The sequence below is a fragment of the Thalassophryne amazonica genome, chromosome 13 (assembly GCF_902500255.1).
Source record: "Thalassophryne amazonica chromosome 13, fThaAma1.1, whole genome shotgun sequence".
Lineage (NCBI taxonomy): Eukaryota > Metazoa > Chordata > Actinopteri > Batrachoidiformes > Batrachoididae > Thalassophryne > Thalassophryne amazonica.
In genome coordinates, this window is record NC_047115.1 from 30374538 (window position 1) to 30394114 (window position 19577).

Sequence of the window (19577 nt, forward strand, 5' to 3'; positions counted from 1 at the left end):
AAATAGGTAAGCGCAGAGCCTATCCAAGGCATCAGACAGGGACCGACTGGTGGCGGTGGGGTGGAGGAAGTATCATTCAGGCCTGCTACTGCAAACAGAATGGATACTTTGAAATAATGTGCATGATTCCTATTCATCATGAGTTGAAGACTGAAAGAGAGACCAGCTGTTTTCTATCAGAGATGACAGCTGTTACTGATTAAGTGAATTTGAATAAAAGCTTTGAAATCTTAGTCTAACTGGCACACTATGCTACATTTCCAAACTAGAGCACTTGTGCTCTATGAGTGCAAACCACCACTAATACTTGTTTCCAGTTCCACAAATGTTTACCATGGAAAAAATTTTCAAGGTCAAAGTCCTGTTAGAAGTGGCTTAAATTAGATGTGATCAAATGTCAGGAGTATGTATTTAGTTCATACACTTGAACCAAAGGTTTTTGTGGTATTTTTTCAACTTTTTTCTTTCTGAATTCTTTTTCAGATAATTTTCACAGAACATTAGTTATCTTTGCTGTGCACAATTTGTCATTGCTTTTTGGCACATGGTTTCCAACTGATAACTGGAAGATAGACAAACAAGAATAACATTGGGACCTCCATCCAATTTTGGTGGTGTAGGTAAATCCATAGCAGAAAAATTAGAGTGATTGAGGCACTTTTGATTGAGATATAATGCAAAAGTACACAAAATTGGCTTTTCAATATTAAATTCAAATGTTCAAAAAATCAACAATCCAAATCAGATCCGGATCAAAATTTGTCTGACAAATTTTGATCCAGATCCGGACATTTTGTAGAAAAGTCTACAAAATCCACAGTCCTGATCAGATCTGAATCAAACTTTGTCAGATGATAGTGAGTGCCAGTCTGCACCTCACTTCCTAATATGAGAGTAATTGGGGCATGTTTGATTAAGATATAATGTAAAATATACATTAAATGGGGTTTTCAATGTTAAACTCAAATGTCTACAAAATCCACAGTCCTGATCAGATCTGAATCAAACTTTGTCAGATGATAGTGAGTGCCAGTCTGCACCTAACGTCCTAATATGAGAGTAATTGGGGCATGTTTGATTAAGATATAATGTAAAATATACATTCAATTGGGTTTTCAGTGTTAAACTCAAATGTCTACAAAATCCACAGTCCTGATCAGATCTGAATCAAACTTTGTCAGATGATAGTGAGTGCCAGTCTGCACCTCACTTCCAAATATCAGAGTAATTGGGGCACGTTTGATTAAGATATAATGTAAAATATACATTCAATGGGGTTTTCAATGTTAAATTTAAATGGCCACAAAACACACAATCCGGATCAGATACGGATCAAACTTCGTCAGGTGACACTGAGTGCCAGTCTGCACCTCACTTTCAAATATGAGTGATTGGGGCACTTTTGATTAAGATATAATGTAAAATATACATTAAATTGGGTTTTCAGTGTTAAATTTAAATGGTCACAAAATCTGTAATCTGGATCAGATCTGAATCAAACCTTGTCAGTTTAAAAAGGATAGCATCCTACATAACACTCTCAAATATCAAAGAAATTCAATCTTTTTTGAAAGAATTATTAAGTTTTGAAAATTCATTCGATGTTAAAGGATAGGGATTTTTTCACGATTTTTTCCTGACTTTGACTTTTGACCTATGACCTTGAAAATTTAACCATTTCCTGCCTATCAGGATATGACTTCTCTGTAAATATTTCATAAGGATATATGAAAAATTGTGGGTTCCAGGCTGTTCACAGACAAATAAACAAACATGGTCGAAAACATTACCTCTGCCCAACTTTGTTGACAGAGAACACCTGCAAATGCATAGAAATCACCTGCATTAACTCAGCATCAGGTAGCTGCATCAGAAACATGTTGAAAAAAGGAAAAAAAAATCTTGCAAACATAGATAATGCAAAGCACACGTTGCAGTATAATTTGCTGCAGTTTCACACAATGCACATAGACACAGACAATTTGCAAAGCTCTACAAAACAGCATAAAAAGAGGTTTCTGCTCAAAGCTTCTTCCTGACTTCCACTGTTCAATGCATTGCAAATAAAATAATAAAACATGAAAACATATGTATTGTAGCTTAACACTAGAATCATTAATAAAGCAAATAAATAAAATTATGCTGACCAGCAGAGAGACAGAGCAGAGTGGCACACTGCCCTGTAAAGCCCACCAGTTAACGTCCTCTGGGCAGAAACCACTTTTTGTTTTGCGAGTATTTCCATTGTGTTGTGGAGCTTTGCAACGCATTGTTTGTTTTTGCATGCATTATGTGATTTTGCAGCAGTCACGTTCAGTGTGAAAGGCCCATGAGGCGCCTATACACTTGATCACTCTCAGAGAAACGCACCATGCAGTATGGGCAAAATGTTGTAGCTGAAGTTCCATCACAATGCTTAGTCTCAAGAGTCATTCCAGTGATATCCAAAGGTCCTCTGAAGGGACCTGGTATTAAAGACATCCAGTTGCAGCTACAGGTCACTAGTCTTACAATCACAGAGCACGTTAGACAGTAAAGAATACTTCTGTAACAGTAACTAAATCTAATCCATGCTGTCTCTTGCAATTGAAAACATGAACACAAGTTCACTTCTGCACATAAATGAACAGCTTTGAAAAATTTGCATGCAAACATTTGCAAAATGGACTCCACATGCATACGGTTTGGTTGCATTGTTGAGTTTGAACAACAGAGAAGCATTCATGAAATCTGCACATTGTGATCTTTGAATGTATTTTGTGTGAATGCAATACAAATCTCATTGCCATGCCACACATGCATTCACAAGTGTGCACAGGTCAGGTCTAGGAGCATACGCCAATGCCACGCGTCAGCTCATTCAATGCACCCCGAAACTAACCTTGATAGCAACCCCCTAGGCAGACAACTCGTGCATTAAATTCTGGGATTTGGTTGATTACATCACAATACAAATCACGTATAAAGTTAAAAACAAACATTTGCCTGAACATGTTCCAGGATCTGTTTAAAATCTCCAGTTGTAATTTGAGAGGAATATTGTTTTTTGAGAAATTAAAGATCCAAACTACTGCAACCCCCCCCCCAAAAAAACACATTTTTTTCTGTAAATCAAATCAAATCAAATCAATTTTATTTATATAGCGCCAAATCACAACAAACAGTTGCCCCAAGGCGCTTTATATTGTAAGGCAAGGCCATACAATAATTACGGAAAAACCCCAACGGTCACAACGACCCCCTGTGAGCAAGCACTTGGCAACAGTGGGAAGGAAAAACTCCCTTTTAACAGGAAGAAACCTCCAGCAGAACCAGGCTCAGGGAGGGGCAGTCTTCTGCTTGGACTGGTTGGGGCTGAGGGAGAGAACCAGGAAAAAGACATGCTGTGGAGGGGAGCAGAGATCAATCACTAATGATTAAATGCAGAGTGGTGCATACAGAGCAAAAGGAGAAAGAAACACTCAGTGCATCATGGGAACCCCCCAGCAGTCTAAGTCTATAGCAGCATAACTAAGGGATGGTTCAGGGTCACCTGATCCAGCCCTAACTATAAGCTTTAGCAAAAAGGAAAGTTTTAAGCCTAATCTTAAAAGTAGAGAGGGTGTCTATCTCCCTTATCTGAATTGGGAGCTGGTTCCACAGGAGAGGAGCCTGAAAGCTGAAGGCTCTTCCTCCCATCCTACTCTTACAAACCCTAGGAACTACAAGTAAGCCTGCAGTCTGAGAGCGAAGCGCTCTATTGGGGTGATATGGTACTATGAGGTCCCTAAGATAAGATGGGACCTGATTATTCAAAACCTTATAAGTAAGAAGAAGAATTTTAAATTCTATTCTAGAATTAACAGGAAGCCAATGAAGAGAGGCCAATATGGGTGAGATATGCTCTCTCCTTCTAGTCCCTGTCAGTACTCTAGCTGCAGCATTTTGAATTAACTGAAGGCTTTTCAGGGAACTTTTAGGTCAACCTGATAATAATGAATTACAATAGTCCAGCCTAGAGGAAATAAATGCATGAATTACTTTTTCAGCATTACTCTGAGACAAGACCTTTCTAATTTTAGAGATATTGCGTAAATGCAAAAAAGCAGTCCTACATATTTGTTTAATATGCGCATTGAATGACATATCCTGATCAAAAATGACTCCAAGATTTCTCACAGTATTACTAGAGGACAGGGTAATGCCATCCAGAGTAAGGATCTGGTTAGACACCATGTTTCTAAGATTTGTGGGGCCAAGTACAACAACTTCAGTTTTATCTGAGTTTAAAAGCAGGAAATTAGAGGTCATCCATGGCTTTATGTATGTAAGACAATCCTGCAGTTTAGCTAATTGATGTGTGTCCTCTGGCTTCATGGATAGATAAAGCTGGGTATCCTCTGCGTAACAATGAAAATTTAAGCAATGCCGTCTAATAATACTGCCTAAGGGAAATATGTATAAAGTGAATAAGATTGGTCCTAGCACAGAACCTTGTGGAACTCCGTAATTAACCTTAGTCTGTGAAGAAGATTCCCCATTTACATGAACAAATTGTAATCTATTAGATAAATATGATTCAAACCACTGCAGCGCAGTGCCTTTAATACCTATGGCATGCTGTAATCTCTGTAATAAAATTTTATGGTCAACAGTATCAAAAGCAGCACTGAGGTCTAACAGAACAAGCACAAAGATGAGTCCACTGTCTGAGGCCATAAGAAGATCATTTGTAACCTTCACTAATGCTGTTTCTGTACTATGGTGAATTCTAAAACCTGACTGAAACTCTTCAAATAGACCATTCCTCTGCAGATGATCAGTTAGCTGTTTTACAACTACCCTTTCAAGAATTTTTGAGAGAAAAGGAAGGTTGGAGATTGGCCTGTAATTAGCTAAGATAGCTGGGTCAAGTGATGGCTTTTTAAGTAATGGTTTAATTACTGCCACCTTAAAAGCCTGTGGTACATAACCAACTAATAAAGATAGATTGATCATATTTAAGATCGAAGCATTAATTAATGGTAGGGCTTCCTTGAGCAGCCTGGTAGGAATGGGGTCTAATAGACATGTTGATGGTTTGGAGGAAGTAACTAATGAAAATAACTCAGACAGAACAATCGGAGAGAAAGAGTCTAACCAAATACCGGCATCACTGAAAGCAGCCAAAGATAACGATATGTCTTTGGGATGGTTATGAGTAATTTTTTCTCTAATAGTTAAAATTTTATTAGCAAAGAAAGTCATGAAGTCATTACTAGTTAAAGGAATACTCGGTTCAATAGAGCTCTGACTCTTTGTCAGCCTGGCTACAGTGCTGAAAAGAAACCTGGGGTTGTTCTTATTTTCTTCAATTAGTGATGAGTAGTAAGATGTCCTAGCTTTACGGAGGGCTTTTTTATAGAGCAACAGACTCTTTTTCCAGGCTAAGTGAAGATCTTCTAAATTAGTGAGACGCCATTTCCTCTCCAACTTACGGGTTATCTGCTTTAAGCTGCGAGTTTGTGAGTTATACCACGGAGTCAGGCACTTCTGATTTAAGGCTCTCTTTTTCAGAGGAGCTACAGCATCCAAAGTTGTCTTCAATGAGGATGTAAAACTATTGACGAGATACTCTATCTCACTTACAGAGTTTAGGTAGCTACTCTGCCCTGTGTTGGTATATGGCATTAGAGAACATAAAGAAGGAATCATATCCTTAAACCTAGTTACAGCGCTTTCTGAAAGACTTCTAGTGTAATGAAACTTATTCCCCACTGGTGGGTAGTCCATCAGAGTAAATGTAAATGTTATTAAGAAATGATCAGACAGAAGGGAGTTTTCAGGGAATACTGTTAAGTCTTCAATTTCCATACCATAAGTCAGAACAAGATCTAAGATATGATTAAAGTGGTGGGTGGACTCATTTACTTTTTGAGCAAAGCCAATTGAGTCTAATAATAGATTAAATGCAGTGTTGAGGCTGTCATTCTCAGCATCTGTGTGGATGTTAAAATCGCCCACTATAATTATCTTATCTGAGCCAAGCACTAAAAGCACTAAGTCAGACAAAAGGTCTGAAAATTCACAGAAAAACTCACAGTAACGACCAGGTGGACGATAGATAATAACAAATAAAACTGGTTTTTGGGACTTCCAATTTGGATGGACAAGACTAAGAGTCAAGCTTTCAAATGAATTAAAGCTCTGTCTGGGTTTTTGATTAATTAATAAGCTGGAATGGAAGATTGCTGCTAATCCTCCGCCTCGGCCCGTGCTACGAGCGTTCTGGCAGTTAGTGTGACTCGGGGGTGTTGACTCATTTAAACTAACATAATTATCCTGCTGTAACCAGTTTTCTGTAAGGCAGAATAAATCAATATGTTGATCAATTATTATATAATTTACTAACAGGGACTTAGAAGAGAGAGATCTGATGTTTAATAGACCACATTTAACTGTTTTAGTCTGTGGTGCAGTTGAAGGTGCTATATTATTTTTTCTTTTTGAATTTTTATGCTTAAATAGATTTTTACTGGTTATTGGTGGTCTGGGAGCAGGCACCGTCTCTATGGGGATGGGGTAATGAAGGGATGGCAGGGGGAGAGAAGCTGCAGAGAGGTGTGTAAGACTACAACTCTGCTTCCTGGTCCCAACCCTGGATAGTCACGGTTTGGAGGATTTAAGAAAATTGGCCAGATTTCTAGAAATGAGAGCTGCTCCATCCAAAGTGGGATGGATGCCGTCTCTCCTAACAAGACCAGGTTTTCCCCAGAAGCTTTGCCAATTATCTATTTGTAAAGGTGTTAACATTTGGAATAACTGTCCTGACAACATTAAATTACTTGGTACCTTAGTTGGCTTTAAAAGGCTTTACAAAAGAAAAGAATAAAATTACTTATCATTTGAAGATTTAGGTTCACCGATTTTGTTATTGTTTTTCGGTTTGTGCATTGTGAACTATTGTCTGGTTGTTTAGAAATTTTAGTTCATTGATAAATTTATATTGTGCAAGCTTCTTTGGTATTTGTTGTTATGAAAGTGTGTGTGTGTGTGTGTGTGTGTGTGTGTGTGTGTGTGTGTGTGTGTGTGTGTGTGTGTGTGTGTGTGTGTGTGTGTGTGTGTGTGTATACATTCTTTATTTTTTATAGTATAAGGGGTGGGTATTTATAAGCTTTGCTTCTGTCTATAGCCGTTTGGCCACACGGGTACGCTGTTATGATGTTCTTTCTTTTTTATGAGGTTTTTGTTATTGTTGATTTGTGTGCAGAATAAATAAATTCATTCATTCATCCCTCCCTACTCCTCAAACGCAGCCATCTACTGTATCTGCTGTAACCAGATGTGACGTGGGCCTCCCCTTGGCCTTTTTCCAGCTGCTGAAGTCCTAAATGCTGTGGGACTTGTGTGCTGGCTCATGCCCCGTGAAATGCGCCTTATGGCCAAAACATCATAGCCGACGTTCCTTCACATTGCAAACAATACTCACACACATCACACATCATTCATGCATGCAACCAGGTGGAACTACATTATTGTATTTGCCCAGAGAAATAAACTTGTTCACTCATGTAATACATTATTTCAACACTAGAGGGCAATAGCTTTCCATATAAGTGCAATATAACTGGCAGCCATCAGAGAAGTGAAATAACAGAAATAATGTAACCTTAGACATGTAATGAGAGTCTTGCATAAACTTTTTATTTAAAGCCTCTCAGTTTATATTGATTTTGTGCTCTTAGACCACAGTGAGATTCCCAGACATCAAATTTGATGTGTTAGAGAGCACTAGGTAAACAAAACAATAAAACATATACACTGTCTAGACACGTTGTTCATCGTAAGATAATAAATACTACAACAGGACCTCGATGTATCACAAGGAAACATAATTTTACTGGCTCTCACTCACCGTTGAACTACATTAATAGGTATTTAATTACATTGATGGATCATATAATTGGCACCATCGAGAAAGGAGACAAGCTGGGGCCGCCGGCCTGGATTGGGAATTAAAGAGATGTATTTATCTAAAGCCTGTCTGATTACCTGGCAGAACCACACAGACAACAGGCTAATAAATCATCAGTTCACTCTTCTCATCCGCACTGAATGAGTCAGTGTGTGCAGTGAGCATGCAATAAGTGAATGTTTGCACACATATGCACTCACACACATCTGTGTGTGTGTGTGTGTGTCTGTGTGTGGAGCAGCTTATTAAAATGTGTAATAGATTTACTGACCCTGATATGCCACTAGAACAAAAAGTAATTATTCATACTGTGTCGAGCAGTCTAATTTTAACCAGTGGAAAGATTTGAGAAAGAGCGAGATAGAATTAGTGAGGCATGGCTAAGGACTCAAATGGGCTCTGGGAAGGCATTTTGGTCTCTTGCTAAATGACTGCTTCATCTAGGTGTGAAAAACAGGGGAAGCCAGGATACACGGGGGACAGAAATTAAAAAACAGCAATTTTATGATATTAGCGCAGGCTTAGATTTGCTATGCCTCGCTAATACCGTCTGAAAATAGACCTGTGAGTCTTTTTGTGCTGCCCCGCTGAACGTCCTTTTACCCGAGTGCTTTCCATTGCCATTTCAAAGCTGCCTGGTTAGCAGCAGGTTTGGTTTTGGCGTTATATCAACATTTGCTCCTCTTTAGAAAGAAGCAAAAATCTTGATCCATAATTCAGGCTGCTGGATGAAATGACTGCGGTTGAAATATTGATGATTGTGGAATATTGCTGCTGCCGCTAACCGAGTCTTCTCTGCTCTGTCGCTTCATTCGTAGCTTTCTCAAGTCCTGCTAAGTGCTCTGAACCAGGACCTCATCCAGTTCACACTCAGACCAGGGGTGCAGGTGAACGTGTACGTCACACGCCTGTCTCCAGGTCAGTTTGCCGCTTCTGGGTCACCTACCCACAATGCAGTTGTGGGCACAGTGAGGCTAAAGGTTAACTTCAATAACTGCTAATGCGCTAACTGAGAATTTAACCTTGATAAAGCCAAACCACTAAAATATTTAGCTGAAACTATTGCTAGCACTTTCCTGTTAGCTTTTGCTTATTTTTTGGCTGTAAAACCCTAAAAAAAAAATAAACCCAAAAAGCTGAAATATTAAAATGTTGTAGTGTAAACATGGAGGTTCCCAAAAAGCTTTAGCATACTAAGACCAGATCATGGTCAAGCTACACATTCTTACTCACTTTTTGACGCTTGATCAGTGTCCCTTTGCATCGAGGTAGGTCGTCCCGTCATGTCAAAACTTTTTTTTTTGTTTTTTTCAGCAGTGTCATTTCTCTCTAACAGGTACGACTATCTGCTTGACTTCTGCTTCATCAGGAAATGTTTGGGTTATGGTCATGGTTAAGGTTAGAGTTATGCAGCAGGGTTACTCATCTAATCACATGTTCAGTCAAAACAAACCTTTTACTTCAATAAATACAGTTGTATGCAAAGGTTTGGGCATCCCTGATAATTTTCATGATTTTCCTTTATAAATCACTGGTTGTCTGCATCAGAAATTTCAGTTAAATATATCATATAGCAGACGAACACACTAACATTTGCAAAGTGAAATGAAGTTCTAGTATTTACAGAAAGTGTGCAATAATTATTTAAACAAAATTAGGCAGGTGCAATTTAGGCACCCTTGTCATTTTATTGATTTGAATACATGTAGCACTAATTATTGGAGCACAAAATTGGTTTGGTAAGCTCACTGACCCTTGACCTCCTTACACAAGTGAATCCAATCTTGAGAAAGGGTATTTAAGCTGGCCATTTGCAAATGTTTCCCCTCTTTGCATCTCTTCTAATGAGTGGCAAATATGGGAGCCTCTAAACAACTCTCAAATGATCTGAAAACAAAGATTGTTCAACATCATGGTTTAGGGGAAGGATACAGAAAGCTATCTCAGAGATTTCAGCTGTCAGTTTTCACTGTGAGGAACATAGTGAGGAAATGGAAGACTGTAGGCACAGTACTAGTTAAGGCCAAAGAGGCAGGCCAAGAAAAATCTCAGATAAGCTGAAGCGAAGGATGGTGAGAACAGTCATAGTCAACCCACAGACCTGCTCCAAAGACCTACAACATCATCTTGCTGCAGATAGTGTCTCTGTGCATCGTTCAGCTATATAGTACACTTTGCACAAAGAGATGCTGTATGATGCTGTAATGCAGAGGAAGCCTTTTCTGCGTACACGCCACAAAGAGTCGCTTGAGGTATGCTAAAGCACATTTGGACAAGCCAGCTTTATTTTGGAATAAGGTGCTGTGGACTGATGAAACTAAAACTGAATTATTTGGACATAACAAGGGGCGGTATGCATGGCTGAAAAAGAACACAGCATTCCAATAAAAACACTTGTGACTTACAGTAAAATTTGGAGGTGGTTCCATCATGCTGTGGGGCTGTGTGGCCAGTGCAGGTACTGGGAATCTTGTTAAAGTTGAGGGTCACATGGATTCCAGGGGCTGGATCTTTTAACAAGACAACAGCCCTAAACACTACTCAAAATCTACTTAGGCATTCATGCAGAGGAAGAAGTAGAATGTTCTGGAATGGCCATCTCAGTCCCCAGACCTGAATATTATTGAAAATCTGTGGTGTGATTTTAAGCGGGCTGTCCATGCTCAGAAACCAACAAACCTGACTGAACCAGAGATATTTTTTGAAGAAGAATGGTCCTAAATACCTTCAGCCAGAATCCAGATTCTCTTTGGAAGCCATAGGAAGTGTTTAGAGGCTGTTATTTCTGCAAAAGGAGGATCTACTAAATATTGTTGTATTTTTTTTGTTGTTGTTGTTGGGGTGCCCAAATTTATGCAACTGCCTAATTTTTTATTTTATTTATTTATTTTATTTAATTATTTTTTCTAATTACTGCACACTTTCTGTAGCTGGTCTGCTCTGAGTCAGCCTGATCCTGTCAGATCTCGGAAGCTAAGCAGTGTGGCGTCTGGTTAGTACTTGGATGGGAGACCTCTTTGGAACACCAGCAGCTGTGTGTGCTTCTCCAAGTAAAACTGGAGTTGTGTCAGGAAGGGCATCTGGTGTAAAACTTGTGCCAAATACCAATGCGGATCTGGCTGTATCCGCTGTGGCGACCCAGAACAAAACGGGAGCAGCCGAATGGATGACGACAACATTGCACACTTTCTATAAATCCTATAAACTTCATTTCACTTCTCAAATATCACTGAGTTTGTCTGCTATATGATATATTTAACTGAAATTTGTGATCCAAACAACCAATGATTTATAAAGGAAAATCATGGAAATCATCAGGGGTGCCCCAACTTTAACATACAACTGTACATACATAATTAAATGAACAAATGAAATTAAACAGTAGCTTTAATAATACACATGGAAAATACTTTAATCCTCTAATTAATGTATTTACGCTGCCTTGACCTCCAGATCCTCCATTTCCTTGAAGTGATGCTTGTTGCCTTCGAGTGATGAGCCAGTTTCGCTTTTTTGGATTATTGTATAAGCGCCAACATGAACAAACATATGATAGGGTTTAGGGTTAGAGTCAGGGTTTAGAAACATTTTCTGACAATTAAACTTTAACAACAACAACAAAAAGTTGTCTGATTTAAAGTTTCATGAACTACACTTTGTGGAAGCTAGTGGTTCATTAATGGTTTTCAAAGTTATCTGAAAAGCTAATCTATTAACAAAAAGTTAATTTCACTAGCTGGTTGCTGATGAGCTGTCCCCTACCACTCAAGTGCACAGTCAATTCTGCATTATTTAAATGTGGCACATATTATCTGTGGAAATCCTAAAAGAAATGTAGATTTATACAAATAATCATTCATCTTTGTTTCATCTGTTGTTTGATCTGTTTCTCTCTTTTAAAGCTCCACTTGTGGACAACAATGACAGCGGCCACAATGGTACTGCAGTCATCATGCTTGTGTCAGCGGTACTGATGGGCTTGGCCATATTTGTGATATATAAAATTAAAAGGTACGGTATTCACAATATTATATCTTTGTGGTATCAATGAAGGCCCTGATTGCAGTACTTAAGAAGCAGAGTGAGGGGTCGGAGTGTCTGGGTTTGTAATGGTCCCAGATGAAGATGAAGGTCCATGCGTCAATGAATTCTTGGACTTGCCCATCAAAAGTGTATTTGCATGCTGTGACAGTCTTGAATTTGTTGAGGGAGTCACTTATCTCGACAATGACATGTCTCAGGGACTTGCCACTGAAAGCATGAAATGCTTGGGAAGAGGTTATGAAGTCATGAGAACCCCGGACACAGGTGTTTGGAGATACCTATAGCTTTGCAGAGAAACAAAGGTCCAGGTTTTCATGGTCCTGGTGCTTCCTGCCTTAAGCTAGTATCTCACTGGCATGCGACTGGTAGAGAGGAGGCAAAAGCACCAAATCACATGAAAACAGGTAAAACGGCAATAACATTCTCACGTGGAATCTCACTGAATTAGCCCTTCCAGTGCGTGTGCGCATGTCTACTGAATGCTGTCTGGATTGGCAGTGAAAATACGGCGTGAAGGCATTATTTATTATTCTGACGACAGAGGTGTATTTACGTTTAATGCTCCTGGTCGGCACACAATGATGTGCACGTGTACATGGCGTGCTGGATGGCCAGTATCAATACTCTGCTTGATGTTTCTTCTTCAATATCATCAGAGCGAGTTTTCTTTACCACTGTTGCCTGTGTGGTTGCTCTAGGGGTTGGTAAAGGCCCGGTCACACGGCACTTAATGAAGGGCAATGACGCCCAAACGAAACAAGAAATCTGGACTTTTGTTGACTTTTGTTGGCATCGTTTAACCTTTGTGCAGCTTCGTTCCTGTCAAAAAATTTGAACAAATGCCGCCGAAAACCTCAATTTGTTTGTATTTCATTTTGCTGTTGTTCTTGACGGTTTCTTATCGTTTGCTTAGTTTTTGTAACATTAGAGTTTAGTTCACCTTCATTCGACCATCTGAATGTTTTCACACAGTGCAGCAGCCAGTTTGTGAGCACTGCTGCTGCCGCTGCATTCATGTATCGTCATAAATTACAGGGCAAACTCAGCCTATTTGCTTGGATTTTTTTTATTTGGGTGGGGGCGTCTGTTTCACTGGGCTCAGGCACCTTATACAGGCCAGACTTGATCTTTTGTGTGGACACAGTTAATTTTTTTATACCAAAAATAAAATGTAAACCATGCTCCTGCCACAAGCAACTGCTGAATTTGAAACAATAAAAAGTCGTGTAATTTCCGATGATACATGAACGCAGTGGCAGCAGCAACAGCAACTGTCTCCTGCGTGTGCTCATTATTTTTTATTAAATATAACAATATGAGCGGAGGAATGACAGTTCAGCCCTTCTGTACATGTAGCAACAGGTAGATGATTCAGACGATTATATAAGAGCTGTTCTGGAAGGCAGAATTCACATTGTGGATCAGCTGCAGCTGGTGGAAATAACCACACATGAGGAGTCAATGCACAATATTCACATAGACTGATCGGTTTACTGCTCTAATGATATATTCAATCATTTTTACACTTATTTTTATTCCACCTTTTGACAGTTTTCTGTTATAAATCAATATATATGGCTTAGTAACATAATACAGTGATATAGCAGCCTTTTTTTTTGTTTGTTTTTGTTTCGTAAAATGAGGCATCTTATGAATGTTGAGCAAGCACTTCAGTTTTTTACCTCTGCCAAGGAGGTTGTTTTTGGTCGTGTCCATTTGTTTGTTGGTTGGTTGGATTGTTAGCAGGATTACTCAATAAATCCTCAACGGATTTCAATGAAATTTTTATCAGGGGTGTATCTTGGCTTAACTTAGAAGTCATTAAATTTTGGTAATGATCTGGAACACGATCCGGATCCAGTAATTTTTATAGGATTCTTTATCATTGCAGGATAGGGCCAATTTCAACATTTTTGCATCTAACTTCATGAAGATGGGTCACAAAGGCTGAACAAAAATTAAGTTACGACACAACAATAATTAGCATGTTTCTCCTCATTGAATAAACTTATTAGAAAATAAAAAAAAACTTGTGTAGTTCATGCAGTTTCTCTTTATAAATACATTTGCTTAAGATCTAAGGGTTTAACCACTGAATCTAAAACATGATGGTAGATGCGTGAAACAACGTGGAATAAGCCTCTTTGCCAAAGGGTATTCCATGTGATGTCAGTGACCCTATGGCCTTGGTTGAGGTTTGCACTCTCTGAGTGCTTCTAGTTATTTTTTTTAATTGGAGCAAGATGGAGCATGCAGTGCGTCGTCAGTCTGAACCAGACAGTGAGGATTCTGATAAAGGAGATGATCCCTCTGTTGTTCTGGATGAGCAAACAGAGCAGGTGGATCCACTGACGTGCGCACAGATCTCCACAGTGGGTCGGATCGCGCGCTTCTCCTTCCAGCTTCTCCAGGACTCAGGCGTGACAGAGCTCCGTCCCAGTGCCAAGTTCTGGAACACAGAGCAGGATGCAGACACACTGCTCCAGCAGTGGCTCCAGGCATGTTTCGTTTAAAGCATCGAGATCAACGGTAGCTTCAGTTTTGTTTTGTTCCTCTTTCGTTCATTTTGCGCACTTGATTTGCAGGCTATTCGGTGATGGTGAAAGTCAAACGCTCATTCGTCCACCTTTTCTCGACGATTTGTGCCTTTTTTACTTTTTTCCCTTCATTCAGGAATCATCGTATGCCATGTGACCGTCCATAAGGTTAGACCTTACTTATGCGTTGTGCATGAGGCACCTTTGTTGTGATTTCGCCCCTATGTAATTCAAATAAATTAAATCAAATTAAATGATTTCCTACTACTTTTTACTCTTTATTTTACTTTGTCTTTTATTTATTGTATTGGCTGTTGTAATTTTATTGTTATTCATTTATTTACGATTGGGGGTAACTTGGTGTCCATTTTTGTCAATTATGTAAAGCAATTTGGTTGACTGCTGTCATTTTAAACGTGCTTTAGAAATAAAGGTTGAGATGAGTTGAGTTGAGCACTCTGACTTCATTCTTTTATTTTAATCAGAGCACTTCCAAAGGATCATGATGCCCATGTGTCCTGTCCTGCCACGACGGAGTGGCGCCATCTAATGGAACTCAGTTTTATGCGTGACCCGGCTGTGAACGCATGGATTTATTGCTTTTATTTTGCATTGTCTGTGAGGTCGTCAATGGAACTTGAGAGACGCAACTCAGTGGACATCATTCTGTAAGTCTGTGAGTGGTTGTTCATGCTTTTCTTCTTGTTTCTTTAATTATTAGATATTTTATTATTATTTTCAGTGCTTTTTCTGTCTAAAGTTGGGGGACTTTTCACAGTCTTTTTCACATAACAGTGTAATAGTCCACATCCATGTGGGTATTTCAGCCACGGCAGTGGCGCTGAAAATCTGTGAGAGTGCCACATGGTAATCACATGCAAATCCTTGTGCCTGCCATCCAGTGCCACTCAACGTTCGAGTGTGCGCTGCACTGTATGGGTGTGGACTGCTCGAGATTTGTCACCATATTTTTGACACCATTCCAGACGGTATTCAGTGGACAGTTGGCTGTCATGCGCACACGTGTCGGAGGACCAATTCAGTGAGATTCCACATGAGAAAGTTATTTCCTTTTTGTGTGATTTTGTGCCTGCACCTCCTCTCCACCAGTCACAGCCCGGTGAGATACTAGCCATGCTGTATGGATGTGAGACTTGTAGGCTAAACACTGACCCAAGACTACTACTGAATATGTTGGGTACTCGGTCTCTCCAGAGGATCCTTGGCTACCACAGACATGACTTTGTGTAAAACAAACGATGACTCAGGGACATGTGATATACTCCACTACTTAAATCAGTTATGACATTATGGTCATGTGACATGCTTCTTGGTGCATGATCTATCACACAGGTGCCACAGTGTTGGTACCCCAGCAATTGGGAAAAACACATGTATTGTATTTTACCTGGCTACAGCATATAGATGGTTACTCTTGAGAGGTGTAGTTGTACTGGAAGTCTGTCTGAGTCTTTGCTATCCAGGACTCGGGGTGATTCCGTGGTGAGGTGAATGTGGCATTTGTGTATGCCCATGGACCTGACCTGATCTCAACAAGGCTGCCCAGGTAGGTTGCTATGCAACTAACAACCTATCCAGTCATGTCTATTGGACCTCAAATTATACTCCTCTGTTTTTAGAACAGACATGAGGACTTTCTTTGTCTCAAAGGTCAGTATTATCAAAACAGTTTCTTATTTGGCATCAATCAAAACTGTAAGTGCTTGAAGTTACGTATTTATGGGGTTACCCAAGAGAATATTTCACATATTTGTGCAGATTTACATGAATCTACAGATCACAAGGAATTGTAGAACTATATGATCACAGCATTAGATTGAAAATGAATGCTCGGTCTAAAATCATTGCAAAAATATGCTTTAAGATAAATGGTTTCTTTGTGTGTGTATCTTTGCGTGCGTGGCCGCCTATAGATAGTCAGCCTCATTATACACAAGCACCTCACTCCAGAGCACCTAAAACTTTCCAGAAGTATTCAGGCTTCATATATCTCTGAGTTATGGACATCCACGACACAATAATAGCTGGAGGAATAAGACAATTCCCCTCTGTCTCAATCTGCAGAATATTACAGCGAATGACAGTCTAATCAATTCTCCCAGAGTGCTGAATGGGTGTCAGAGTCCTGCAGTTATCAATATTCATCTATCTGACAATGTGAGGGTTGACCTTTCAGAAATGCTAAACACAGCTGTTCAAGGTGAGAGACATACACTGCAGAATGGCAGGAAAGGTTCAGAAGATAAGTCCTGAAATAACATATATATCCAGCAAAGGACATACAGTAAATAACATCCCCTTCTTCTGTTAATCCCATGCCAGGTATATTTTCCTTTTCATTACAGACAGGATGAACACAAGATATTTCATGTTTTGTGTGCTCATCTTCATCTCATTTGTTAATGTACATCCATTCCTGCATTTAAAACCTACATCATATTCCAAAAAAGTCAGGACTGAGGTAATTTATTTTAATCATAAGGATTAAATCATCACTTTTACAGCCACTTTTCTTAAGACAAGTCAGGAGATGAATACATGAACATTTCCAAGTCACTGAATATGTCTTGCATTTCATTTCCATCAGTTATTATGAAATACAAACAGTATGGTACTGTATTTTAAATGTACCAAGTAGGCAGTTCTTAAAAATTGACTGATCATGCTAGAAAGAGTCGAGTGAGGGAAGCCACCAAGACACCCAGATAGCCTTGAAGGTGTTATAGGCTTATAGCTAGCTATTTCTGCTGTAAAGGTGATGGTCTAGTGCAGGGGTGGGCAATCATGTGCCATAAAGGGCCGAGACATTGCAGGTTTTCCTTGCTACCACTCACCTTCGTAGGTGTTTTCATTAATGTTCAGGTGTCTCAGCAGGTGATTTCATTGATGACCAGGTGTTTATGTGCAGGGGAGAAGCTCATCAGCAACCCACCAGGTGAGGCGATTGGTTGCAAGGAAAACCTGCAGTGTCTCGGCCCTCGTTGCCCACCCCTGGTCTAGTGGTTAAGGCATTGGGCTTGAGACCAGAAGATTCTCGGTTCAAATCCCAGCCTGACTGGAAAATCACTAAGGGCCCTTGGGCAAGGTCTTTAATCCCTTATTGCTCCCAGTGTGGAGTGAGCGCCTTGTATGGCAGCACTCTCACATCGGGGTGAATGTGAGGCATTATTTGTAATGCGCTTTGAGCGTCTGATGCAGATGTAAAAGCACTATATAAATGCAGTCCATTCCATTTATACTACATACTAGCCTCTGACAATGTAGAAAAAAAAAACAGACAAAACATCTACTAGCACCCATTTATGAATCTACCTTTTGATTCCTCACATTTCAAGACTTTTTGGGATACTAGTTCAGATCCTTGCTCAAGCCGGGGTAAAGACATTATAGCATGTGGTTGTAAAAAAGGGTTGAGTGGGCTGTGTGGAGCACCATCTTGTGGTATTGATGTTGAATTACAAGTGAGTGGTTCCAAACCTCTGGCTTCATTGCTTTTGGCTCATTCCATCTTGAATTAAGAGATGAACCTATCCTGTGGGGAGCTCAGCCATTTACATGGATTTAAAAAGTCAACTTTAATTTCAAAAAGTGATCTCAAATGCCATAGCATCGACAGCAAACCAAACTCACTGTGGACCAGTCTGAAATTAAAATGCAAGATATTTACATTAACTTGGGGTACAGCTGAGAGGATGAAAAACTGATTGAAAACTGAGGTGAACAATGTGAAAGCGACAGTGCAATGCCCAGCGGAATGGAAAATGCCCCAGTTTCTGGCTTTCAAACAAATCTCTTCTATTCTTAACTGTTAAAAATAGTCTGTGACACATTAAGTTTCGTGAAAGCGTTAGTGAATCACAGTTGACGTCAAGGCTCCATTAACTCCAAAAATCACTTCTATTTCCGCTGTGCAACTTCCAGGAAGATGCCGAACATCAACACTTACACAGCAGAGCAGCCTGACAAAGAACAAGAGGTCATCCCAACAGTGACTTCTATAGCCGTACCAAACCCCGACGGGGACAACCTGAACTCGCTGGATCGTGTTGATGTACAGCTGGACCCACAAACCAGAGGTACGGTTCTGTTTCTTCCTTACACCTGCAGCCAATGCTCATTAGGTGCGGTATTTATTTACACTTCTTGTTGAATACTGAAGTTCTTTATACGAGATAATAGTACCCGTGAGCATGAAGACAGACCCAGTGATCCTGACCTTGCCTCTGCATTTCTGGAATCTACTTAAGTGTGTCCCACATTTGGTCCAAGTTAGGCTGAAAAGCAAATTCCTTGACAGCTGCCAAATCGAATTTTATCAAGGGTAATTTCAGGGACAACCTTTGTTGACGTATCAAGTTTGGTTGAAATCAGCAAAAAGACCATTTGCCTGTCTGACAAACAGACAGGCAAATGTCAGCTTGATCCCAGTGATTGACCTTTGGCAAATTTGACATGGCCTGGCAAATTCAAGAACAATAATCCATCACTCTGTCAAGTTTGGTGCAAATTGTAATGAAAAATGTGACATTTGATTCCAACTACCTTGACCCTAATAACTGACCTTTGGTAAATTTGACGTCACCTTGGTAATACCAGACCGCACCTACCCCACCTCCATTGCTAGGCCAAATTTGGTGCAAATCAAAGTGAGCAACTTAAATTTTGACCTTGATCCTGATGACCTTGATGCCAATGACTGATCATTGGCAAATTTAACATCACCTGGGTAATTCCAAAACACACCAACATATGTGTGCCAAATTAGGTCCAAATCAGATTGAAAACCTTACATTTTGATCTTTGACTCCAATGACCTTGACCCCAATGATTAACCTTTGGTAAATTTGGTCTCACCTGGGCATTTTCAAAATGTACTTCTATACATGTTCCAAATTTGGTGCAAATATAAGTGAAGAAGCTAAATTTGAACCTTTTGGCCCCAATGTATTTGATCTTTCCTGAAACAAACCCTTTTAGAAAAATTCAAAAGTTGACCATCGCCCCTATAGCAAGTTTGGTGGAAATCAAAATGAGCAACTTAA

At 39.7% G+C, this 19577-nt stretch overlaps 1 protein-coding gene across 1 annotated transcript in view; it reads left to right on the forward strand.

Annotated features, from left to right (window-relative positions):
• The window catches only part of LOC117523372 (VPS10 domain-containing receptor SorCS1-like), a 129202-nt gene that overhangs the window by 106444 nt on the left and 3181 nt on the right, over positions 1-19577 (forward strand). The window contains exons 24-26 of the mRNA XM_034184871.1: positions 8752-8851; positions 11836-11944; positions 18457-18611. Of these exons, the coding sequence (XP_034040762.1) occupies positions 8752-8851; positions 11836-11944; positions 18457-18611 (364 nt within the window). The remainder of the gene's footprint in view (positions 1-8751; positions 8852-11835; positions 11945-18456; positions 18612-19577) is intronic.